Raw genomic sequence first — 27500 nt, forward strand, 5'->3', positions numbered from 1 at the left:
CAATGACTATTTAACAAAACTCTATTTTCAAGCACTTTTCAAGGCCTGGAAAAGGTTTTCCAATTTTCAAGGAGTTTTCCAGGGTTCAAGGACTCTGTACGAACCCTGCAGTGGGCATCACCGACAGGATTCTTTACCACTGACTGAATGGTAAATGTAGAACCATGATCACTACTGTTACACACAATTCCTCATTTTGGGGGTGGGGGTGGATGGAAGGTACAATGTACATGCATGTATATTGAAGGGGTGGATATGAAAAACTGAAAATGCTATTTCTGTCTAGCACTACTAAGTATTAGTATGAGGGTGGAACAAGAAAAAGGGACTGAAATTGTCTTATCTCATCTCTACAACATCTAATCATGAGTAGGGAAGTAGAAAAGTAGGGGGGGGGGGGGGGGGGGGAAACAAAAAATGTTCTTTCTCCCTAGACATAAACGTACTAGTATATGACTAATCTTCACATATACGACACTTGTGTTTAGTCACAATAAAAGTGATTCATGTCACTATGGTTATATACGTCAGCATTCATGGGGATACTGGAAAAGGAATATCTGACAGATTTTGATTATTTCAGAACAAATATAAATGTTGCAACACGTGGTGCATGATCGATGAGTGAACATTTGTAAAGATATTAGAACAAATGGTGTTTGCATGTTGCAAGCAAGACCATACACAAATATGGTCATTTACGGTGCAAAGTGTGGCAGGCATAAAGGTTCTGGGCTCAAATTTGAAAAGATTCCGATTGGGTCGACCCAACAGGTTCAAGGTCAATCTACCCTAAAAGTGTGCAAGTTTCAAAGTTCTAGCTCCATCAAAATCCAGAAAAAAATCAATGTTAACTTTTTTGTCTATAGACAGCCCAGGTTTGGCCGGACAAATTTCTGTGTCTGTTAAAATTTGTAGCAGATCACCTTAAAACTTACCCCTTCCTTTCTTTCTTTCTTTATTTGGTGTTTAACGCTGTTTTCAACCACGAAGGTTATATCGCGACGGACTCACCCCTTCCCCCACAAAGAAGACAATCAAAAAGATGATGAAGAAATTTCAGTAACTCTGCCACAGGCTAACTACTTTGAAGAGTCTAGCAATTACATTCCCCAAACCGTCCACATCAAGAGTAACCTAATCCAAGTAACCAGAGCACATCTTTGTTCTTTGTACAGATCATGGGCACAAAAGATGTTGCATGAAAGACATACAGATACTATAAGAATCAAAACAATGAAGTACCAATACTTCAAGTTGAAGTGTTAAGGTTCTACCTAATGCATTGCATCATCAATTTTTGCTGCAGCATTTTTTCTGTACATGTCATTTCCAGTTGAATGTTACGCTTATCTTTATAACTAATGACCCACCAGGAGCAAAATTCGGCTCTCACTTTTTCACATTGTCTTCAAACACACTTATCTTCAGACTTGCACTGAACATTTAATTTGTCAAAACTTTATGCGCAATGCACCCATGATCTCAGCTGAACATCTTAACGATTAGTCTAACTACGAAAAACAAAGCCCGGATGCCTGACCACACACACACATAAAAAAAATATTACAAAAATAAAAAGACAAGAAAGTTGGTGTGATTAAGAAGAAATGGTGAGTGGTGTGTTAATATGAGAATACAAGAAGAAAGGTTAGCAGGCATGCATCAAATCAGTCAATCATGACCGAGGTCTTCATGCATGACTGCCATTGCCGCCACATCACTAACCTCGTCCTTCTCTTCCTGCAATCGCCATGGAAACGTACATACACCAACAGTAGCATATTAGCCATGGACATAATGTAACATGATGATGTGACTCAAGAAAATAAAAACATTGCAGTAAACAAAAGCACCAATGTTTGTTGTCTTGGTATAGCTCTCTTATTTAACAAGAATAACATTTTCAATTCCTGGCCAGAATCCAGGTTCACAGCACTTGTGAGCATGTCAAAATAATTTTGCGTTCTCAGGCATGGGAATTGGAAATTGTAAACAAGGCTGAAAATATGTAAGTAATGATAAAGACGACGGCGCAAAGCGCCTAGCCTTACTAGGGGGGGGTCCGGAATTTTTTTCCTCCAAAGAACCCAAAAGGTGCAATTTGATGTCATCTTAGCTCCATGTTTGCCATTAAATTCAGTTTTTAGAACCATTTTTGCCTCCCCAATTTTTTTTTCGGCGGACACTTCTGTTTTTTCGGCGGAACAAAAAAAAAGTGTCGGCGGAAATTTGCCTTTCGGCGGACAATTCCCATGCCTGGTTCACTGACAAAGAGGTATAAACCTACTGCGTCTCTGTATCTATATTCTTTTTGCAACATTATTCATTTTTAAACACATTTGACTGCAATATAAACTCTGCATATCTACTTTTTCCAAGCTATCAGTCTACGTTTATACTACAAACAATGAATCCTCCTTACATTTACACTACAAACAATGAATACTCCTTACATTTATACTACAAACAATGACTCCTCCTTACATTTATACTACAAACAATGAATACTCCTTACATTTATACTACAAACAATGAATCCTCCTTACATTTATACTACAAACAATGAATCCTCCTTACATTTATACTACAAACAATGAATCCTCCTCACAACTAAGACACTGTTATCTCAATGATGCAACCATAAACAACAAATATTCTAATCATCACTAATAGTAAGAACACATACTAAAGTGAAATACTAAATGAGGGATAGCAATGCTTGAACAACCTGTGTTAAAATGTGCGATCCATAAACATACCCACCAATTATTCAATTTTAGCTGCAGTACCTTTAGTTCAAATTTAACCCTATAAGAAAGGGGTGGGGTTGATTGCAGGCGATGGTGGCAAGGGGGGGGGGGGGGTCGGGGTCGGCGGGGGTGTGAGGTGATAGCGAGAAAGGGTTTGTGACGTCAGGCTCAACAAGAGTGTGGATGGGGAGGGGAAAGAAGTCTCGATAGGAGTTAAGGTGGGTTTTGTTGGGGGGGGGGGGGTGGGGGGGGGGGGGGGGGGTGAATGGGGAAAGAATTCTTGGTCAGAGTTCAGGTGTTGTTTTTTGTGTTTTTGGGATGGGGATGAGGAAAGGGAAGAGAACAAAGTCGACAGAGCAACATAATGTTTTGGAACATTAAGTAGGAAACAGGAAAATGCTGATGACTTGACATGAATATTCACACTGTCAATCAAATAGACGTTTGCTTGAAATAACTGTCAGGATTTTCAATCGTTGTGGAAGAGTTGCTCCCTGCTTTTTGTGTACAAATAGGAAACACGTGGTCGACTGGTTAAAACCACCATCGCAGCGAATAACTGACTCCGATGTGTATGTTATAAACTGTGTCCGCCCAATATGACCCCATTTCTTTTGAAAATAGACACATCGGAGTTTACGATTTGTTTTGGCAATGTTGAATCACTTGCCCCGAGTGATAGCCGACAACGTGTTTTGCCTGAGGTCATGGTCATGGCAGCTCGGGAAACTGAGATGCGTATTTAGCTTTCACTGCAGGCGATGGACAGTGCGTGGCTCCAATGTGGAGTCATTTTCAAAAGAAAAAGGAATCATATCAATTATTGGAGACTGCATGCATAACATACACATCAGAGTCCGTTATTTGCTGCTATCATGGTTTTAACTGGTCATCCTCGTGTTTTCTTTTTATACACAAAAAGCGGGGCGTAAGTTGCTTTTCTACAATGCTTGCAAATCCTGACAAAATTTATTTCCAAAAATCGTCTTTTTCACTACAAAATCTTCAAACAAGATTTTAAACTATCTTTTGTAAAAGTCCCGCCCCAAACCTACCCCCCTCCAACCCCCCCCCCCCCCCCCCCCCCCAAAAAAAAAAAGAAAAAAAAGAAGAAAAGGCAATGCTCTTAAATGGTACGCACTGAACTATAGATCAAAAGCAAAATGTTTTGAAAGATGCACATGACAATGATTTTTTCAATCTAGCACCCAAATGAATAATGAATGGTTAAAAGCAAATATTTACATTTGTCTCAGAGTGGTGTGAAACACTGTCAGAAAACTGTAATCATAATTTAAAAACACTTCAGGTACATGAAACACCAATCAAGAAGATTAAACAGACTTGCATAGGAAAGCAAAATTAGGCTTTGGATTCTCCAATCTCCATGTTCATTGAAATCAACAATAGTGGGCAAATCTGTAGTATATACCCAGTTTTTAACGCTGACTAATAGACCAACAAAAACCCTTCAACTGGGGCGTCAACATTTACTGAAAAACGTAAATGTACATAAAAATGTCATGTATGTAAAATGTTCCCTTCTTCTGGCTCAAATAGCAGAGAGAAAGAAAGCTCTCAGAACATATGACAGTTATGCAAAGCATGCATTAGCCTCCTGAATACCAGAACGATTTTGAGAGAATCATAAACCAGAATTCAAAGTTAATGTAGGCTCACCAACATTTTACTGCATACTTGTAATGAGAACGGGAAAACTGGGATCACATGACATCACTAAAAAGTAACATACTACAACCACTGAAGGAATAGCTCATAGAAGTCACAGCAGTTGTGCCAAAGTCTTACCGGGCACACAGGCTCAACCAGGAATATTGCATTGCATACTTATGCGAGTGGGAAAACTGGGATCACATGAAATTACTACCATTTTACAACCACTGAAGAAATAGCTTATAGCAGTTGTGCCCTCTTACCCAGCACACAAGCTCGACTTGTATATATTGCATACTTATGCAAGTGGCAAAACTGGGATCACATGTAAATACTACAATAGTACAACCACTGAAGGAACAGCTCATAGAAGCCGAGATAGCTTTGCCTTAATTGTTACCAAACACACAAAGCCACAGCAGGCTTACCAAGATTGCATTGCAAATTTATAGCAGTGGGAAAACTGGGATCACACGACATTGCTTACTCACCACAACCATTGAAGGAACAGCTCATAGAAGCCGAGATGGCTTTACCTTGTATGAAGCACACAAAGCCACCGCAGGCTTACCAAGATTGCATTGCAAATTTATAGCAGTGGGAAAACTGGGATCACACGACATTGCTTACTCACTACAACAACTGAAGGAACAGCTCATAGAAGCCGAGATGGCTTTACCTTGTTACCAAGCACACAAAGCCACCGCAGGCTTACCAAGATTGCATTGCAAATTTATAGCAGTGGGAAAACTGGGATCACACGACATTGCTTACTCACTACAACCACTGAAGGAACAGCTCACAGAAGCCGAGATGGCTTTGCCTTGTTACCAAGCACACAAAGCCACCGCAGGCTTACCAAGATTGCATTGCAAATTTACAGCAGTGGGAAAACTGGGATCACACGACATTGCTAACTCATTACAACCACTGAAGGAACAGCTCATAAAACCCACAGCAGTTTTGCTCTACTGCGAGTGGAAAACCTAATGCTACCAACATTTCTGGGGTACCAGTGAACATCGGGAAAGGTCTGCTGGTGTGTCAACATTGCTACAATCACTACAACCATTGTAGGGAGAGATCGCTTGGCTACAGAATAAGTCACAGCACTTAAGCTCTTTTACACGTGGAAAAGTTAAGGGCGACAAGTTCGAAAACTCTGTTAGAGACAGCTAACATCAAACATAGAGCAGAACAGCACGGTGAAAGTCTGATGGTTCGTCAACTTCACAATGACCCTACCACGAGGCTGGGACAGTAGGATATCACTGCATCCTAATTTAACAGCTAGGAAAGGGATATGGAGAAATATACACAGTAGGATATCACTGCATCCTAATTTAACAGCTAGGAAAGGGATATGGAGAAATATACACAGTAGGATATCACTGCATCCTAACAACTAAGAATGGGAAGTGGAGGACTATTACATTAAGCTGAGACTGGGAGAAGGAGAGGGGAACGCAGGTCACACCTCGGTGTGAGGTCACATGATCTCACCCTGTAATTGGAGTTAGCCGACTGACTGGCTTTGTAGGCTTTCCAGTTCTCGGCGATCAGGAGACCCGCGTATATCTTGCCCACTGTCATCTTGCCTTCGTCCAGCTCTGATGACAGATGAAAACATATCCCATGCATGCACATCACTTACTGTTAGAAATCCTGCAGGACTTTTTCATACGCAACACTGAAACTTTACTCTTCATGTATGTGTTCTAAAAACATACATCACTGAATGAACACTTTCAGAAAAATCCAAAAACAAATTGACTGCCAACGTTCTAACTTTCAGAATCAAAAAACAAGAAAGGTAAGTTGTTGGAACTTTTGATTTGACAAAACAAAACAAAACGTTCACAAATATATCAACCAAACGGCCTTTTAAACGTTCCAACAATTTACCTTTCTTGTTTTATATATTGAGCACTTTCAAAGTGTGTGTGTGTGCATGCATGTGTGCTTGCATCTGTGCTTGCATGCGTGCGTGCGTGTGTTTGTGCACGCACGTTTTGCAGACCATTACTAAAATCATTCATGAACGAATTCTCTTTGTTATTTTAGTGGTTACTAATAATTTTTTTTTTAAATTTAAATGATATGAAACTTTAAAGATGATTTGTTAGAATAGATTATGGGTAGTTAATAGGCGACTTGCCCTATCAGCCAGCGCCGTGAAATAGCGCGATAAATCTGCAATACCTTGCGTGGTCTTGCGAGATCTGCCTCAAATGTTTTGATAGCTCTGTGAGAGGTTGCGTTTCAGTGCAGACACTTCGCCTTGAAAATGGTGAATTTGCACTGTGCAGCAGTGGGCTGCAGCAATGTTAGCCGCAAGAATAATCCTAAAGTTCGTTCAAAGTATCCAAGCGAGGCCCGTACACAAAGGAAAGGCGATCGAGTTTTGGTTTAACACAAGCCAGAGAACACCAGCGCTTGTGAAGCGATGGCCGAATTCTCTTCGACGTCAAAATGACGTGCATCCCGGTACTCCGTTGTCTGTTCAATAACTTATCAGCTTCGGTTTTTTGTATCCTGAATATTGTATTTTTCTTTCTTTGAGGTATTTTTGCAACTTTGGCACTTGCAATCGCATGAAAATTCTGCTGTTCAGTAGCCATTGTTTGGATCAGTGATTGTAGTGTATGGAAGGAACGATAACTCTTGAGAGCAAACAATGTGCCCGCAGGGAAGTGAACCTTCCTTATCTTTCGCACCGGAGAGCTGGGTATTGTGCAAGTTGGCTATTGCTGACCAAAGTTCTCTCATCTCCTCCTTACAAAATTAGTGTTTACATTGACCACCAAACTGACCTTCAACACCAGGCATCAGCATGTCCAGCATTTTGCGTCCTTGTACTGACCACAGCCTGCGAATGGTCTCTTTCATTTCTTCGTCCATTCTGTCCATTTCTTCCGCTGAAACACAAGTGAGCGGATATATACACTCAAGAGTTCTTGGCCTTTCATTTCATTTCATTTACTCTATTATCCCAATGCTGGGAAATTCAGGTCGCTTCCTCCCAGTGGAAAGCTAGCAGCGACAGAGTGGCGCTACCCAGGTGTGTGCATGTTTAGGTGTAATCAGCCACCTGTCTCAGCTAAAGTCTCAGGGCTTGGAAACATGAATACACGCATGCAGAAAAGAAAAACGGGTAGCGCGGTATACTGTATGGCAACTCGCTTTCCCCAGGGAGAAAGCAGCCCGAATTTCCATGAGGGTAACCTCACAGGACTATATGAATCTTGTCTTTATCTTATCCTTATCTTGTTAACTCATTGTCTCCCAGGTACGGATATATCCGTACCCACTCATATGGCTCTATCTGACCAGGTATGGATATATCCGCTCAGACTGTTACTAAGCTTCATTAGCTTCCTGTAACGTCGATCTAACGCCTGCATTCCAGCATGTTGATACACAGTTCCTACAATTCTGAGTGACTTGCTGCAGCACAGCTGGTCTCGGCTAAAAACAAACTTGGTCAACATAGGTGGGGTACACAGTGTTTATACCTGGCCCAGTTTTGATCATGAGGGACTCGCGTATCAAGGCAAACAGCGTTGTTGTGAAGTGAACGGTCCCATCTTCTGCTACCGGCATGTTCATCCGCACCAGTTTCTGCAGAGAAAAAATGAAATTCACACATTCATGAAAATACTTATTCAACATTGCCCTGAATGAACACATTTTGCCTGAAATTATCAGATAAAGTCAGTGATAACCAAAGCATCACAGATGCAAAATTTCATTGCTGATGAATAAATATTTCTCATGAAAATACAAAAGGCAAGATCAAATGTCATGTGAAGAACAATGACAACATTTTTTCTCACCAAAATTATCAGAGAAAGTAAGTGATAACCAAAGCATCGCAGATGCAACATTACGAATGATGTATAAAATCATTACTCATCAAAATACAACGGCAAGATCAAAGGTCATGAAGAACATTAAAAACACTTTTTCTCACCAAAATGTTCCTTTAATAATCTTTGACTAACAATAGTGAGCAGATAGAACAGAAACCACCAGACACTGCATAAGTTTGGTTCAGTAAAGTATGTGGCATTTAATACAGATCTACTTACAAAGGTGAATATTTCCCTATAACAAGAAGAGCAAACGCTCGATCGAGTCACTTTCGCAGTTCTGAATATTATATGAGGCATCAGATGGACAGGAAGAAATTGCTATTCACAACACAATGAGTCACGTTCACATAAAATTTGAGCCCGGTCACTTTTATAGTTTCCGAGAAAAGCCCAACGTTAAGTTGTGTGTTGCCGAACAGAAAAGGCTAGTTATCTCCCTTGTTTTTCTGATAACGTTCGTAAAAGGCTACAGATGTAAATACTTTGATGTAAAGAATAATCCTACAAAGTTTCAATCACATCCGATGAACTTTGTCAAAGATATAAAATGTCTAATTTTTCCTTTGACGCTGACCTGTGACCTTGAAAAAGGTCAAAGGTCAACGAAACCATCGTTAAAGTGTAGAGGTCATTGGAGGTCACGACTAAACAAAATATGAGCCCGATCGCTTTGATAGTTTCCGAGAAAAGATATAAAATGTCTAATTTTTCCTTTGACGCTGACCTGTGACCTTGAAAAAGGTCAAAGGTCAACGAAACCATCGTTAAAGTGTAGAGGTCATTGGAGGTCACGACTAAACAAAATATGAGCCCGATCGCTTTGATAGTTTCCGAGAAAAGTCCAACGTTAAGGTGGTGTCTACGGACGGCCGGACAGACTAACACTGACCGATTACATAGAGTCACTTTTTCTCAAGTGACTCAAAAATGGGTTCTGCATATATATACTAGCACGTTGAAGGGACATTACAAAGCAAGAACCAACCAATCCCTCGAAGGATCGGCAGGTCGGCTTTTTAAATTTTGTTAATTCAGGCATGGGAATTACAAATTGTAAAAAAGGCGGAAAATTTATAACTGAAGACGCGAAGCGTCAAGTCGACGGCGCGAAGCGCCTAGCCTTGCTAGGGGGGTCCGGGGGCATGCCCCCCCGGAAATTTTTTTTATCCAAAGAACCCAGATGGTGCAATCTGGTGTCATCTGAGCTCCAAGTTTGCCATTAAATTCTGTTTTTAGAATCAGAGTTTTTAGTACAAAAATGTACCAATTTTTGCTTTTTTGAAGAAAAAAAATATACATGTATTATTATATGGTTTAAATTTGTAAAAAAATTGATCTGTTGAGACAAACAGGAAAATGTAACTTGTAACACAATCTGTGCAATCTGGTTTACTTTCAAACATAAAAGTTCAATAACTGAAGCGGGCGGTAGCAGTGCGTGAACAAAGTACGGAAAGTTTTCGCGGACTTTTGCGCAAAGGCCAAAGTAACCGGTGCTTTTTTTGTGTGCCTCCCCCCTTTATTTTTTCGGCGGACACTTTTACATTTTCGGCGGAACAAAAAAAAAATTCGGCGGAAATCCGCCATTCGGCGGACAATTCCCATGCCTGTAATTATCACACAAAAATTTTTTTTAGTCGATTTCAAAGGAGGTTTAACTTCCCTTAGTCTTGGTATACCTGGGTTCGCAAAATGTGCCAAAAGTGTTTGTTTTTTGTTTTTTAAATGAAAAAAAAGTTTTAAGGTCGGTGGGAAAAAATAGGGTTGGTCAGGTTACCCTAAACCAACATATATTTTTGTTTGGCCTAACCAGCACACTTATAGGGGTCTGATTCGGCAACTTGCATCCGCATTGCCAGTCTCCGCAAAGGGCATCCCTGCGATGGGTTTCACTGCACTTTTCCCCCAACAGCAGTCACATGATTGTATTTCAGCATTTTCAAGCTTGCATCTTTAAAGGTCTACATTTTTGCTTTTTTTATATTTAGTCAAGTTTTGACTAAATATTTTAACATCGAGGGGGAATCGAAACGAGGGTCGTGGTGTATGTGCGTGTGTGCGTGTGTGTGTCTGTGTGTGTGTGTGTGTGTGTAGAGCGATTCAGACTAAACTACTGGACCGATCTTTATGAAATTTGACATGAGAGTTCCTGGGTATGAAATCCCCGAACGTTTTTTTCATTTTTTTGATAAATGTCTTTGATGACGTCATATCCGGCTTTTCGTGAAAGTTGAGGCGGCACTGTCACGCCCTCATTTTTCAACCAAATTGGTTGAAATTTTGTTCAAGTACTCTTCGACGAAGCCCGGGGTTCGGTATTGCATTTCAGCTTGGTGGCTTAAAAATTAATTAATGACTTTGGTCATTAAAAATCGGAAAATTGTAAAAAAAAATAAAAATTTATAAAACGATCCAAATTTACGTTTACCGTATTCTCCACCATTTGCTGATTCCAAAAACATATAAATATGTTATATTCGGATTAAAAACAAGCTCTCAAAATTAAATATATAAAAATTATTATCAAAATTTTTTTTTCGAAATCAATTTAAAAACACTTTCATCTTATTCCTTGTCGGTTCCTGATTCCAAAAATATATAGATATGATATGTTTGGATTAAAAACACGCTCAGAAAGTTAAAACGAAGAGAGGTACAGAAAAGCGTGCTATGCAGCATAGCGTAACCACTACCCCGCTCTTCTTGTCAATTTCACTGCCTATGCCGTGAGCGGTGGACCACGAGTATACGGTCTTGCTGCGTTGCATTGCGTTCAGTTTCATTCTGTGAGTTCGACAGCTACTTGACTAAATATTGTATTTTCGCCTTACGCGACTTGTTCAATAATCTTATGGTTAGATTTTGCTAAAAAGTTATGTCAGATGATGAATGAACCATGGGGAAAAAAGTTATAGAAAAAAAAATATGTAAAAAAAGATTTTATTTTTGGGTAGCATGACTCACGCTTCCAATATTTTGTTTTCTGTTTGCTGAGAACATGTGGTTTGCCTAAAAATACTGACCAATCAAATTCATGTCACTATGCTTATAGCCACGCCCAAACAAGTGCAGCAACAGTTTCACACTGGAGCGCTGTCCACGCTTTTTTTTAAACGCAAGGGATTTGAGAGGAGTTTTGCGCTTGGCAATTTCCAAAAAAGGATATCCTACTATGATTACTACGCTGGAATACTACAATGAATTTTTAAACGGCTACACTGGCTTTGTTTTTCCTGATCGAAAGGGGGTGTATTGTTGATATTTGTAGATAATAGACTCTGCATTTTAATGGTCAAATGGCGATTTTGGTATAAAAATGTAGACAAGGACCTTTAACAATAACAGCTGGTATTCTAGGGAGGTAATTGTCTATCACTGTTGTTTGAGGTACTTGAGTAACTAAGGCTTACCCGATACGCTAGTCTGTATGGACACTTTTTGCCAAAGCCCACAGGAGGTTCCATGTTTCTCAGCAACTCGTACATGTCAGTGTAGTGTATTCGACCCCTGAAACAACGAAAAACACAGAGAAATGATGATTGAATTTTGCACCCCTGAAACAATGACAAACACAGAGAAATGATGACTGAATTTTGCACCCCTGAAACAATATCACAAACACAGAGAAATGATGACTGAATTTTGCACCCCTGACAAAATATCAGAAACACAGAGAAATGATGACTGAATTTTGCACCCCTGAAACAATGACAAACACAGAGAAATGATGACTGAATTTTGCACCCCTGATACAATGACAAACACAGAGAAATGATGACTGAATTTTGCACCCCTGATACAATGACAAACACAGAGAAATGATGACTGAATTTTGCACCCCTGAAACAATATCACAAACACAGAGAAATGATGACTGAATTTTGCACCCCTGAAACAATGACAAACACAGAAACATGATGACTGAATTTTGCAAATGGCGACTGAATTTTGCACCCCTCAAACTATGAATAACACAGAAGAATGACTGAATTTTGCACCCCTGAAACAATATCACAAACACAGAACAATGACTGAATTTTGCACCCCTGAAACAATGTCACAAACACACAAAAATGACTGAATTTTGCACCCCTAAAACAATGACAAACACAGAGAAATGATGACTGAATTTTGCACCCCTGAAACAATGACAAACACAGAAACATGATGACTGAATTTTGCAAATGGCGACTGAATTTTGCACCCCTCAAACTATGAATAACACAGAAGAATGACTGAATTTTGCACCCCTGAAACAATATCACAAACACAGAGAAATGATGACTGAATTTTGCACCCCTAAAACAATGACAAACACAGAGAAATGATGACTGAATTTTGCAAATGGCGACTGAATTTTGCACCCCTCAAACTATGAATAACACAGAAGAATGACTGAATTTTGCACACCTGAAACAATGTCACAAACACACAAAAATGACTGAATTTTTCACACCTGAAACAATGTCACAAACACACAAAAAAGACTGAATTTTGCACACCTGAAACAATATCACAAACACAGAACAATGACTGAATTTTGCACCCCTGAAACAATGTCACAAACACAGAACAATGACTGAATTTTGCACCCCTGAAACAATATCACAAACACAGAACAATGACTGAATTTTGCACCCCTGAAACAATATCACAAACACAGAACAATGACTGAATTTTGCACCCCTGAAACAATATCACAAACACAGAAGAATGACTGAATTTTGCACCCCTGAAACAATATCACAAACACAGAACAATGACTGAATTTTGCACCCCTGAAACAATGTCACAAACACACAAAAATGACTGAATTTTGCACCCCTGAAACAATATCACAAACACAGAACAATGACTGAATTTTGCACCCCTGAAACAATGTCACAAACACAGAACAATGACTGAATTTTGCACCCCTGAAACAATATCACAAACACAGAACAATGACTGAATTTTGCACCCCTGAAACAATGAATAACACAGAAACATGATGACCAAATTTGGCAAATGACAACTGAATTTTGCACCCCTCAAACAATGACAAACACAGAAAAATGACAACTTCATTTTGCACACCTAAAACAATGAAAAATGTGTTGTGTGTAATTTGCATAATAATTTGTCAGCAATTGTATTTTGATGTTTTTGAAGGTATGTAAGTACAGTGGAACCCCCCTTTTAAGACCCCCCTTTTAAGACCCCCCCCCATGTCTTAAAAGGGGGGTTCCACTGTACTCAGACCTGGGCAATCAGACCTGGGAACCCCCGTTTTGCACTTGGAATATTCTCAAGCAAACTTAGTGTATTTCCAAAACAAGAAGGGCAAAGCCCATACGACTCACATGCTTTACACATTTTTCCTACCAAAATACATGTGACCTTGACCCAAGGTCAAGGTCATCCAAGGTCATGCAACACAAAGCTGTTAATTCAAGACATAGGAAGTACAATGGTGCTTATTGGCTCTTTCTACCATGAGATATGGTCACTTTTAGTGGTTCACTACCTTATTTTGGTCACATTTCATAAGGGTCAAAGTGACCTTGACCTTGATCATATGTGACCAAATGTGTCTCATGATGAAAGCATAACATGTGCCCCACATAATTTTTAAGTTTGAAACAGTTATCTTCCATAGTTCAGGGTCAAGGTCACTTCAAAATATGTATACAATCCAACTTTGAAGAGCTCCTGTGACCTTGACCTTGAAGCAAGGTAAACCAAACTGGTATCAAAAGATGGGGCTTACTTTGCCCTATATATCATATATAGGTGAGGTATTGAATCTCAAAAACTTCAGAGAAAATGGGAAAAATGTGAAAAATAGCTGTTTTTTAGGCAACATTTATGGCCCCTGCGACCTTGACCTTGAAGCAAGGTCAAGATGCTATGTATGTTTTTGGGGGCCTTGTCATCATACACCATCTTGCCAAATTTGGTACTGATAGACTGAATAGTGTCCAAGAAATATCCAACGTTAAAGTTTTCCGGACGTCCGGACGGACGGACGACTCGGGTGAGTACATAGACTCACTTTTGCTTCGCATGTGAGTCAAAAAAGAACGTACTCCACACAGCATTTGATCATCCATGATTCAAACATGTAGTCACACGCATTCGTCGCACCGATAATTAAGTTGAAAATACATTTAAAACAAATGCTTCTTTCAATGTTTACTGACAAAAACTGTAATCGTGTGTCAAAATACTGGATCGGCTTTGGGATTGGCTTGTAAACAAAAGTACCATCTCGAATACCGGTAGTCGGTTTTTTAAATTCCGTGAGCACTTGTTTACACAACTCACACTGATCGTCACATTTCTCGGCAGTTTGATTTCATGACACACCCTCACACAGTCACACAGCAACCATGCCGAAGACGAAGCGACTTGCTTACCAGGCAGAATACAAGTTGAAAGCGATCGAACTTGCTGAGGGAAAAGGACAAAGGACTTTGCCAAAGTTGAGGTGACTGAAATTTCTAGCAACAGGTGCTAGGATCCCGGACGAGCCCCCAACTTTTTCAATTTTGGTGCGCCCTATCGGCCCCCTGCGCCCAATGGGTGACTGGATTACAATTTTTTTTTTAAAGAAGGGGGTGCGCCTTATGCGCTGTAGCGCCTTGTAACCCGGAAAATACGGTAGTTTAGGAATTTTTCTCCTCGTATTTTTTTCACTGACCGTACTGCTCATATTCTGGACAAGCAAGCGTACAAAATACGGCAAAATCGTATGGGTTCCCTCTCATATGTGAGGCCTAAGGTGTGGAAGAACTCCCCCCCACCCTCCTCCACCCCCTCTCCTCTTCCTCATACAGGTGTGAAACTCACGTGGCTTGAGGATCGAACTCGGCCCAGGATCTAGTGTACTCGTCCAGGTGATGCGGACCAAGGATGGACGAGTCTCTGGTCAGGTAGTCAAAGTTGTCCATGATAACCGCCACAAACAGGTTCAACATCTGCAAGTAAACAAGGTCATTAGGAGTTATACAGCGGAAGCCCCCTTTAAAAAACCAAAAACATTTAAGACTCCCTCCCTTTTAAGACCCTGTTTTTATAGACTTGCTGTTCATAACCTCTGTAAATTTACCTCCATTTAAAGACTCCCTCCATTTAAAGACTCCCTCCATTTAAAGACTCCCTCCATTTAAAGACTCCCTCCTTTTTAAGACCTGAGTTTTTTCAATTTTGTTGAGGTGTTAAAAGGTGATTTGACCACAGTAACATGTTTGCATGCGAAACACTTAAAAAATTTTTTTTTAAAAAGGCCAGTGTCTGTAACCTGCCTTGGAGACCACCTCTCGATAACGACCACTTGCCTATTGCGACCTCCCCAAAGGATCCCCGACGAGTTATGTTTCTATATTATTCATCTTTTCATAGCGACCACCAGTCTCTAACCACCACTTTTGGCCGGTCCAATTGGGTGGTGGTTATTTGCAGGTTCAAACCATACTGACCAATATGTCTGTATACGTCACTAGTGCAATCTGAGGATCTCAAGAAAGATTTTTTGAACTTTGAAAACGCCCAAAATCCGCCCAGAAATATGGAGGTCATCTGCCACTGTGGCCATTTGAGTCTTATTTAGAATACTCGCTTTCGCTCAAATCTTGTTTATTTTCAATGGCGCACGTGACAAAAGCGCAGAAGTATTGAGCCGCCCAACAACAGGACACTTACCAGGAAAGAGCACAGGAAGAAAAAGAAGACAAAGTAGAAGTAAGCAATGTCAAGGCCACAGCCAGTCTCCAGCGAGCGATTGGCGTCCCCAGGTTTTATGGATTCGGGGTCACAGGGTCGCCCGCTCAGACACGACAACATGATCTGCTGCCACGATTCTCCTGTCGCACACCTGTGGAGGTCAAAGGTCAAAAGTTAACACAGTTTTACGGCCTTACTACTGTCCCAGCATTCAATGCTCCATCAACATCGCTCCAGTAATCTTAAATTCACCAGCCAGGAGTTGAAACAATTAGCAAACGACAGCGGCTCACTGGTCTAGACTCACCTGAACAACAACAGCAGCGCCTCAAAGTCTAGACTCACCTGAACAACAATAGCAGCGCCTCAAAGTCTAGACTCACCTGAACAACAGCAGTGCCTCAAAGTCTAGACTCACCTGAACAACAACAGCAGCGCCTCAAAGTCTAGACTCACCTGAACAACAACAGCAGCGCCTCAAAGTCTAGACTCACATGAACAACAACAGCAGCGCCTCAATGTCTAGACTCACCTGAACAACAACAGCGCCTCAAAGTCTAGACTCACCTGAACAACAGCAGTGCCTCAAAGTCTAGACTCACCTGAACAACAACAGCAGCGCCTCAAAGTCTGGATTAACGAACAACAACAGCAGCACCTCAAAGTCTAGACTCACCTGAACAACAACAGCAGCGCCTCAAAGTCTAGACTCACCTGAACAACAACAGCAGCGCCTCAAAGTCTAGACTCACCTGAACAACAACAGCAGCGCCTCAAAGTCTAGACTCACCTGAACAACAATAGCAGCGCCTCAAAGTCTAGACTCACCTGAACAACAGCAGCGCCTCAAAGTCTAGACTCACCTGAACAACAGCAGCGCCTCAAAGTCTAGACTCACCTGAACAACAACAGCAGCGCCTCAAAGAACGATCTGAAGTTGTTGTGACGATTGATTTCCGTTTTGGAGTCAAGACGAATGTTGCCGAACACCTGTAATCAAAGACAAATGAGAAATAGAAAGAGGAGGTGAAGAGAGAGACAGAGTCTTGTAATAACACAGCACTCTCTTCTGACTACATTTTGTTCAATGGGGGAGAAGCATATGTGGGCATCTACGATACTTGACAGTGGGACATGCAAACCCCAAATTAAAAGTGTTTGCATGCAAACGCTTAAAATGTATTTTATTGAACTGTTTATACACCTCTGCACAAAGTTTTGCAGGTAGCTGTTTGCTATACTTTGAAAGCCTCAGAGTATTTGAAAGTGATGTGGGTAATACATTTACATTGTTTCCAACTTGTCTACAGCACCTATGATATGCATGATATTCTTGAACAATGCAGTAAATATACACCCTACACCAACACTTACGCTTCCTTTGAGCTTCAAACAAAATCATTTGCGTTTTATGTCAATCCTCACCACGCCTATCAATTGAGAAGAAAAACAAGTCGCGTAAGGCGAAAATACAACATTTAGTCAAGTAGCTGTCGAACTCCCAGAATGAAACTGAACGCAATGCAACGCAGCAAGACCGTATACTCGTAGCATCGTCAGTCCACCGCTCATGGCAAAGGCAGTGAAATTGACAAGAAGAGCGGGGTAGTAGTTGCGCTGAGAAGGATAGCACGCTTTTCTGTACCTCTCTTCGTTTTAACTTTCTGAGCGTGTTTTCAATCCAAACATATCATATCTATATGTTTTTGGAATCAGGAACCGACAAGGAATAAGATGAAAGTGTTTTTAAATTGATTTCGAAAATTTAATTTTGATCATAATTTTTATATTTTTAATTTTCAGAGCTTGTTTTTAATCCAAATATAACATATTTATATGTTTTTGGAATCAGAAAATGATGGAGAATAAGCTGAACGTAAATTTGGATCGTTTTATAAAAACAAATTGTTTTCACAATTTTCAGATTGACCAAAGTCATTAATTAATTTTTAAGCCACCAAGCTGAAATGCAATACCGAAGTCCGGGCTTCGTCGAAGATTACTTAACCAAAATTTCAACCAATTTGGTTGAGAAATGAGAGCGTGACAGTGCCGCCTCAACTTTCACGAAAAGCCGGATATGACGTCATCAAAGACATTTATCAAAAAAAATGAAAAAAACGTCTGAGGATATCATTCCCAGGAACTCTCATGTCAAATTTCATAAAGATCGGTCCAGTAGTTTAGTCTGAATCGCTCTACACACACACGCACAGACACAGACACACAGACATACACCACGACCCTCGTCTCGATTCCCCCCTCTATGTTAAAACATTTAGTCAAAACTTGACTAAATGTAAAAAGCAATACAGTGGAACCTCCCAATTTAAGTTTTCCTCCTTTTTAGGACCCTCCTTTCTTATACCCCCATTCCACACAACCGTTCTAGGTCCGGTTCCCGTACCGACCAAGGACGGCTGCCACAACAATGGAACGCTGCGCAAACGACCGTTTTTGGCATCTTTGAGCTGAGCGTCTGACCATAGTGGCAGCCCCGTCCTTGGTCGGTACGGGCACGGGACCTAGAACGGTTGTGTGGAATGTGGGTATGACAACTCAATGTATGTGTGAGAGCGCTACCGTTGCGTTACCGTTGTTTTAAGTTCCTTTAACGATCCAAGCGTTCTGTTACCGATGGGTTAAGGTTCCATTACCGTTCATTCTGATCGGGAGGGGAACGGCTAAAATTTTGAACATGCAGCCCAAACTCAACTGTCCCTACCGACCCTACCGTTCAAAGCAGTTCCGTTAACGATCATTTACGTTCCATTGCGGTTCCCTCCCGATCCCTCCCGTGCCCGCACCGTTCCTTGGTCGGTACGGGAATGGGACCTAGAACGGTTGTGTGGAATGGGGGTATTAGATTTTGACTGTTCATAGCAGGGTTCGTACAGAGTCCTTGAACCCTGGAAAACTCCTTGAAAATTGGAAAACCTTTTCCAGGCCTTGAAAAGTGCTTGAAAATAGAGTTTTGTTAAATAGTCATTGAAAAGTACTTGATTTTTCCAAATTGTTGCCTATACATTTCGTCAGCAGCTTGTCTTATTTAAAAAAAAATGCAACCCCCTTTTTTTTCGTCAAATACAGTACACACATTTTGGGAAAATAAAAGATCGAGTGAAAACGAAAGCAGACGAACTAACTATTACTAGTCACCCGTAGTTGCTTCCCTTCCCGGAAGTTGGCAAGGGAAACAACTACGGAATGACTAATAGTTTGCAGACTCGAAAAACTGAAGGTAAGCTTGGTGCTTTGCATTAATTTGGGGAAAATCATGTCCTTGAAAAGCATTTATTTGGTCCTGGAAATGTCCTTGAAAACTCATTGAATTGTATCAGCTCTGCCCTGCAGGAACCCTGTTCATAGCCTTTCTCGGATGTTCTGTTCATAGCTTCTGTAAATTCACCTCCATTTTAAGACTTTCTTTCTTTTCTTTATTTGGTGTTTAACGTCGTTTTCAACCACGAAGGTTATATCGCGACGGGGAAAGGGGGGGAGATGGGATAGAGCCACTTGTTAATTGTTTCTTGTTCACAAAAGCACTAATCAAAAATGTGCTCCAGGGGCTTGCAACGTAGTACAATATATTACCTTACTGGGAGAATGCAAGTTTCCAGTACAAAGGACTTAACATTTCTTACATACTGCTTGACTAAAATCTTTACAAAAATTAACTATATTCTATACAAGAGACACTATTAACAAGGGTAAAAGGAGAAACAGAATCCGTTAGTCGCCTCTTACGACATGCTGGGGAGCATCGGGTAAATTCTTCCCCCTAACCCGCGGGGGGTGTTTTAAGACTCCCTCTCTTTTAAGACCTGATTTCTTCAGATTTTTGAAGGTAATAAAAACAAGTCGCGTAAGGCGAAAATACAACATTTAGTCAAGTAGCTGTCGAACTCACAGAATGAAACTGAACGCAATGCAACGCAGCAAGACCGTATACTCGTAGCATCGTCAGTCCACCGCTCATGGCAAAGGCAGTGAAATTGACAAGAAGAGCGGGGTAGTAGTTGCGCTGAGAAGGATAGCACGCTTTTCTGTACCTCTCTTCGTTTTAACTTTCTGAGCGTGTTTTCAATCCAAACATATCATATCTATATGTTTTTGGAATCAGGAACCGACAAGGAATAAGATGAAAGTGTTTTTAAATTGATTTCGAAAATTCAATTTTGATCATAATTTTTATATTTTTAATTTTCAGAGCTTGTTTTTAATCCAAATATAACATATTTATATGTTTTTGGAATCAGAAAATGATGGAGAATAAGATGAACGTAAATTTGGATCGTTTTATAAAAAAATTTGTTTTTTTACAATTTTCAGATTTTTAATGACCAAAGTCATTAATTAATTTTTAAGCCACCAAGCTGAAATGCAATACCGAAGTCCGGGCTTCGTCGAAGATTACTTGACCAAAATTTCAACCAATTTGGTTGAAAAATGAGAGCGTGACAGTGCCGCCTCAACTTTCACGAAAAGCCGGATATGACGTCATCAAAGACATTTATCAAAAAAATGAAAAAAACGTCTGAGGATATCATACCCAGGAACTCTCATGTCAAATTTCATAAAGATCGGTCCAGTAGTTTAGTCTGAATCGCTCTACACACACACACAGACAGACAGACAGACACACATACACCACGACCCTCGTCTCGATTCCCCCCTCTATGTTAAAACATTTAGTCAAAACTTGACTAAATGTAATGAGGTTCCACTGTATTGTGAACTCCAGGGGTAAATACCTGCATTCCGATGATGGCATAGATGAAGAAGAGCATCAGGATGAGGAGGCAAACATATGGCAAGGCCTGCAATACAAAAATTAAACATTAAAATCAGGCAACGTCTTCAATAATAATGATGTATAAATACTACTCATGGGTGCCAACCTTATGACTATGAAATACGAATACGAATACGAATACTTTATTATCTCATACAGAGAAATTTCAGTGTGGTGCACATTAAAAGACAAAACAAATAATAAGACAACAGATAAAAATACCATACGAAGCATACTACACTCGCGCACGCATATGTACACCAACAGGAATAGTAACATGATTCCAAATAGGTTAATTGCCGTCAGCTTTAGCTAAAAGTTTAACGCTAAAAACTATCATTATCACAGGACTAGATATGTCATTGAACAATATTTATCACAGGACTAGTCATTCGAGGGTTATCACACTCAGCATAAGGGTGCACATCAAAGAGTGTAAAAAATATTCATCACAGAAATCAGTGCATATGTTCACCGGCACACATACTAGTTTTAATTCCTGTGGGGGTCTGGGAATCTGAAGATATTTTGTAAATGAAGGTGCAAATTTTTTTTTTCTGGTATGTTATGCTCAAAATTGCCATCCATTTAACAAAAGAAAGAACAACACAAACAGTCGTCTTATACTGCGGTAAAAACCTCCCTTCAGCCTTTGGTTTTTTATCTTTTTTGTTTTGTTTTCGAAGGCCAAAACCGGAAAGAAGCACAACTTTTTTTCCGTACATGCGCACATCGACTTGGCTGGTCTCGTTTAACCAGAGCGTCTTTTAATCGGTTTCGTCCCCCACAACACTGCCACAGACATTAACACACACCCACACTGTGGCCCTAGCAGCTGGAGGCGTGACACAGAGGCAGAACTGAAGAGGCAAGGCAACAGCTGGACAGAAGCAAAAAGAACAGCCCAGAGCAGAGTGCGATGGAGAAACGTCATCAATGACCTATGCTCCGCTGGGGGTTGCAGAGCCTAAGGTAAAGTAAGTACACTGTGGCTCTCCTCCACCAACACACAGAGACTTTATTCTGAGTACTCTTACCTTGAAAGACTGGAAGAATGTCCACAAGAGCAATCGGATGGTGTAGCCCTGCCTCAACAGCTTGATTAGACGTGCCGCTCGGAACAAGCGGAAAAACCCAAAGCTCACTTTCGCTGACTGAAACACAAAGGGAAAACATGCTGAAATGCACTTCTTGTCTAAACTCATGAAAATAAATTACTGGAAGATATATGCTCACTTTTGGCGACTGAAACACAAAAGGAAAACACACACTTAAATCGAAAATTTCTAAGTAAATTTTCATTTCATTAATATACTTACCCGAATCACATAAAAGCATTGACGCAGTCTTACATGCTTAAGGTCTGAAAAGGCTACCCGTCTTAAACAATTTTAAAGGGGAGCAACCCAACACAAAAAGTGTAAATACAGGCATGGCAATGACCATCTACCCGGGGAGTTACCTCCCATCCGGGTTACGTGACGTCACTTCCCCTGTAAACACCACGTGTCTTCATACGACTTAATAGACTAAAAAATCATATGCGGGGTTGGCGGGAGGGAATACACTATGTGATTCGGGTAAGTATATTAATCAAATGAAAATTTACTTAAAATTTTCGATTAAATTACATATTCTTACTACGAATCACATAAAAGCAGATAGCTTCAACAAGGCGGTGGGAATGAAAACCAAACACACTCTTAAAACCTTGCCAAAAACCTGGCCTGCTGCGAAAAGGTCAGGGAAGGGCCCAGTGAGAAAGAAAATCTAACTCACTCTAAACCCTAGCCAGGAACTGGCCCACTGCCAAAAAAGGCAGGAAAGGACCTGAGAACCATCTTGATTGACGAGCGAGATGTCTCTCAGGCAAAAGTTGCGAAAGACAACATCAGAGAGCCAAAAATGTGTGCCCAGCACTTCTTCCAATCTCCTGGACCAAACGACCCAGAAAGAGAACCCAGCCTTGGATTAAGCCGAGCCAAGAAGAGGGAAAGACAAGCTGCCCCCCCCCCCCCCCCCCCCTTTCGGATGGAAGGAAATGCACATGCACTGAAAAACAATCTATGCGTAAGGTAGTCCGATCAGTGAGGTGAGGGACAAACCTCGCGGCGACCATAAGACGATCACGCCAAAGTAAACAAACTTAGGAATGGCGTGAAGCCCAAAAGGACTGACAGATAAAGGTCAAACCAAGGCAGAATGACCAATACCCAACAAAGAGAGAGAGAGGGACACCTGAGTACAAGGTACCAGAGCCCCCCTCGACAGGAAGATCTCAAAAGAGACGGTCGCCCGTAATGCCCTAACCGTCAATGCGAAAGCAGAGAGAGAGGCTTATGAAATAGCGTAAGCCTCAGATTCAGAAGAGAAGAAATCACCGTGGTCAAAAAAAAGAAGTGACCGGTGACCCTAAAGAAAATGACTAAAAGCCAGATTGTTACAGAACAGTCTGCTTGAAGGTAAATGAAGGAAATTCAAAAACCCCAAGTAAACTTCGTAGCCAAATCAGGAGAAATTCCTGAGTCCAGCCGAACAACTAGCCGTGTCTGTCAACCTCTGAAAGACTGAGAGTCAGACACGGCGATCAACCGGCAAACGCCGCAGCCCGAAAATGCCATAGTCGAACCACACAGAGTAGAAGACTATAGCACAGGCTCAGGCTGAGAGCCGTAAAACCCGTGGAACAGCCATGTACCAAAGTACCCAAAGTACCAGGTAAATATACGAAACATAAGTTTCGGCTGCCACCTACTATGCTGGGCTATAAGCCCACAGCAAAGGAAAACGGGAACATTAGATACCGCTCTGCCAAACGGAGAGGGGTAGCCAAAAACCTGAGAGAGGAGATAAGCCACAAAGAATGACTCCTCCAACATGCATTGCCAAAGACAATGTCCCCTCAGGAAAATCTGAATGTTACTTCCGAGGCCAACTCAAGCGCAACTTAAGTTTGGACGAAACACCAGAACGCGTCTGATCGCTAGAGAAAGACGGAGTCAGACTCTGCAAAAGACGACCAGGACCAAGTCCAGCAGCTTGTGGCAAACTGAGAAGAACGGGGAAGCCTGAAAACGGCAGCCCCACTCAAACGGAAATCGTCCTATCTCATCTCCTGCCTAAGATGAAATAAAGGAAAGAAGTCGAAGTCCGAAGCCACAAGAACAGGGAAAACAACAACCATCACCGCCCGCAGGTGGAATGGCTGTTGCACCAGCCGAGGCTAAAAAGCCTGGATGCCCTAAGGTCAGCCGTTGTTCCAAAACTCAGACGTACCTATGAAGCGTCTGTGAAAGAAACAACCTCTCCGGTAAAACCGGAAATGCCACTGCAGCAGCCCGTGGCTGAACTGCTGTTACACTAACTGAGGACTGAAGCAGTATAACCGAAGGACAGCGCTAGCACCGACCAGAAGAGACCTCAGCGGGTGCTCGAGCTGATGGGCCTAGATCACTGTGAAAGGATCGGCTGACGCATAAGCAAATATGCCCTCATTAGATCAATGGGAGTCCCCCGACCTCCCACTCCCACAAACTATTGGCTGTGTACAGAGACCATCCAATGAAAACTTGCAAGGAGGAGACCCGCCCCGCCATCACCAAAGTGGGGGCGGAGGGGGGGGGGGGGTGTGATCGGGGGCACTTCCTTGGGGAGAGAGGCTTGCTGCTAGGGCTGCCCTTCTCCCTGCCCAAAGGTGATCTAATTCTCGAGAATCAGACAGAGACTGCCCATTGGCCGCCTGCTGAAAACGTCCCGAGGCCTGAGCCTGCTTCCCGTGAGGAGGCTAGCTCTGCTTTAACCCTTGTAGAGAGAAGTCAGAGATCCGCTGATCTCTATCCCACGGGATCTACTTTTCTTTCTGGTAAAAACACCAAAGTTCAAAAAGCAGATCCCTCTACTCCGATCAAAGCCCAATTGTCCCTCCTAGCCTGCTCAGAGACCTGAGCATGCGAGAGAAACAAGTCCTCCTTACACCCGACTATAAAGCGAGGTGAAGGGAGGACAGCCTCTTTGTTCCTCGTTCGCCCTAGCCAGGCTGAACGAGTGGAGATGCCATCAGAGTCCTGGCACACACTAAGCGTGGAAGGTTCAGTGACTCCAGGAAAGAGCGCGAGAGCGCTCTGACGATCATCTCCGAAAAAGAGGCAAATTCCAAAAACTGACGTCCAAACTCCTCTAAGTTCCTGCGTTCCCATTAAGGTGTACGCGGAAGAGCAAAGACGCCAGCCAAAATCCGACCCAGCTTCAGCCAAGAGTACTTCCTATGACAGGAAGAAACAAAAGGCGAAGCCTGTGTAGCCGAAGACAGCCGAGGCTGCGCGTGTTCCGGAACTGACCCGTGAAGACCGAGTAGCAGAACCGGAACCCGTGGATACCACTTCCAGTAGGAGATGGCCAGCCAAAACCTGCGGAAGATGGTACCCACATTGAAGGTGACTATCGAACCGGAAGTAGGAAAAACTCCTCCTTCGCGGAACGGAAGTCCGACATCGCTGAATGCAACCAAAGAGGAAGCCAATGTCCCTCCATAAAAAATCTGGAAGTAATCTCCATCGAGGCCTCGAGAGAAGCCGAGAGATTCGACAGAACGTGTCTGGTCTCTGGCTAAAGACTGTATAACAGAATAGCCCAGAGAACTGACACTGACCGAAGTCACAGTTGCCAGTGGAAAGCTACTGAACAGGATAACCGGAAAACCGGAAACCCGTTCAACCGGAAACCGTCCTGTCTCACCCCTCCCATAAGAGGGTAAGACAAAGAGGAGGTAACATCCGAAGCCACCAGAACTGAATAGACAGTAGACGCAACACCCAACCAGTGAAGTGACTACCGTCCCGGCTGAGGCTGAAAGCCTGCATGCCCATAGGCCAGCCGATGTTCCTCACTTCGCTAACAGTGTTAGGAAGAAGAACAATGCATCCGGACAAAGCCGGAAACGCAACAGACAAAACCGCACAATGCGGAAGCAAAGGTTGCGTGGACTGAGGACAGAAGACCGAACGCCCGTAGGCTAGTCCGCGGTCAACTCCAGTAGAGACACACAGTGTAATCGCAAAGGAGGACCTATGCTCCCAGTAAACCGGAATGACGACTGTCCGGATGTCCGTAGGACGTATCCTGTTCCTCACTCACTGACCTCCGTATAGGAGCAGCAGGGGGAGGAACGGCAACTCCGGGCGGAGCCGGAAAAGCAACGGACGAAGCCGTATAAACGGAAACGCCTGTTGCGATGACTAAGGCCGAGGCCAGAACGCCCGAAGGCCAGTCAACGGTCAACCCCAGCCATGACCTCTGTGAGTGCACGGGATGGAGGACCTTCGTTTTTGGAAAAACCCGGAAGCGCGACTCCCGAAACCGGAAGCCGCCCTTGCTTATTCACAGCCGTGCACGCAATGCAAACAGGCTTAGAAAGAGCAGAAGATTAGGCAACGGACGAAGCCGCATACAGCGGCAGCGTCTGCTGCGAGGACTGGGGCCGGAAGCCCGGTGGCCCGAAGGCCAGTCCACAGTCGACACCAGCAGGGACCTTCGTGGGTGTGCCAGATTGACCTTCGCTTCCGGGAAAACCCGGAAACGCGACTCCCGCAAGCGGAAGCCGCCCTTGCTCAGTCACGGCCGTACACGCTGTGCGATCAGGCCTAGAAAGAGCAGCATATCCTGACTAGCAGGAAGTTTTGCAGTCAACTCCAGCAGGGACCTTCGTGGGTGTGCCAGATTGACCTTCGCCTCCGGGTAAACCCGGAAACGCGACTCCCGCAAGCGGAAGCCGCCATTGCTCAGTCAAGGCCGTACACGCTGTGCGATCAGGCCTAGAAAGTGCAGCATATCCTGACTAGCAGGAAGTTTTGCAGTCGACACCAGCAGGGACCTTCGTGGGTGTGCCAGATTGACCTTCGCCTCCGGGTAAACCCGGAAACGCGACTCCCGCAAGCGGAAGCCGCCATTGCTCAGTCATAGCCCTACTCGCTATACGATCGGGCTTAGAAAGAGCAGCATATCCTGACGGGCAGGAAGTTTGCAGGTAGTGAGCCTGCGACCAAGAACTGTTGCTCAAAAGAGAGCGTCCGGTGGCTTCACGAGAGCCAGTGGAGCAGTTCGACTTACCGTCCATGCCCCCCAAGGAGGCAGCAGACGCAGCTGAAGGCCCGCGACCGGAAGCCGTGGCCGACAGGAAGCCAAAGAGCGGCCGTCACCCGCCGCCGGCGGAAGTACAACGCTGGAGACGGCGTGTGAAGCTGCAATCTTCCCTCCCAAACTGCGAAACTCTGGAAAAAGAGAGCTAAGCAGTATAGACACCAGAGCGCCGCGCTCCGATGCCCAAGAGAGGGAAAGCAAGAAGCAAGACACGTCACAGACGTGCTAAACTGCCCCCCAAATTCATTTGGGGCAGAATAAGTAACGGACAAAGCGGTTATACATGCTTAGTACGAAACAACAACAAATACCAATGGTCTGATAGACCAATGACACAAACCGAGCCATGTTATATCCCAGTCAGACGCGCTAACACAGAAAACAGGCGGCAAAACAAAGAGTTACTGGAAATTAACAAGTCCAAAACGGACGAAAAATTCAGCAACTACAACGAACTTCCTGTCAAACTAATGACTAAAAAAGGAAGCGCTTACCAACTAACAAAGCAGAAGGCAAGTAAAGAGGTAAAATAAGGTTTACCTAACCAAAACATAGGCCGTGCCA

General features: G+C 42.6%; 1 protein-coding gene across 1 annotated transcript in view; it reads right to left on the reverse strand.

Annotated features, from left to right (window-relative positions):
- LOC138948651 (voltage-dependent calcium channel type A subunit alpha-1-like) overlaps positions 1–27500 on the reverse strand; it is a 167923-nt gene that overhangs the window by 24978 nt on the left and 115445 nt on the right. The window contains exons 27-36 of the mRNA XM_070320227.1: positions 21839–21955; positions 20761–20826; positions 16905–16996; positions 15986–16157; positions 15134–15261; positions 11713–11809; positions 7943–8048; positions 7241–7345; positions 5931–6037; positions 1729–1743 (exon numbers count right to left, since the gene is read on the reverse strand). Coding sequence (XP_070176328.1) covers positions 1729–1743; positions 5931–6037; positions 7241–7345; positions 7943–8048; positions 11713–11809; positions 15134–15261; positions 15986–16157; positions 16905–16996; positions 20761–20826; positions 21839–21955 — 1005 coding nt within the window. The remainder of the gene's footprint in view (positions 1–1728; positions 1744–5930; positions 6038–7240; positions 7346–7942; positions 8049–11712; positions 11810–15133; positions 15262–15985; positions 16158–16904; positions 16997–20760; positions 20827–21838; positions 21956–27500) is intronic.

This window comes from Littorina saxatilis, linkage group LG15, assembly GCF_037325665.1.
Source record: "Littorina saxatilis isolate snail1 linkage group LG15, US_GU_Lsax_2.0, whole genome shotgun sequence".
NCBI lineage: Eukaryota > Metazoa > Mollusca > Gastropoda > Littorinimorpha > Littorinidae > Littorina > Littorina saxatilis.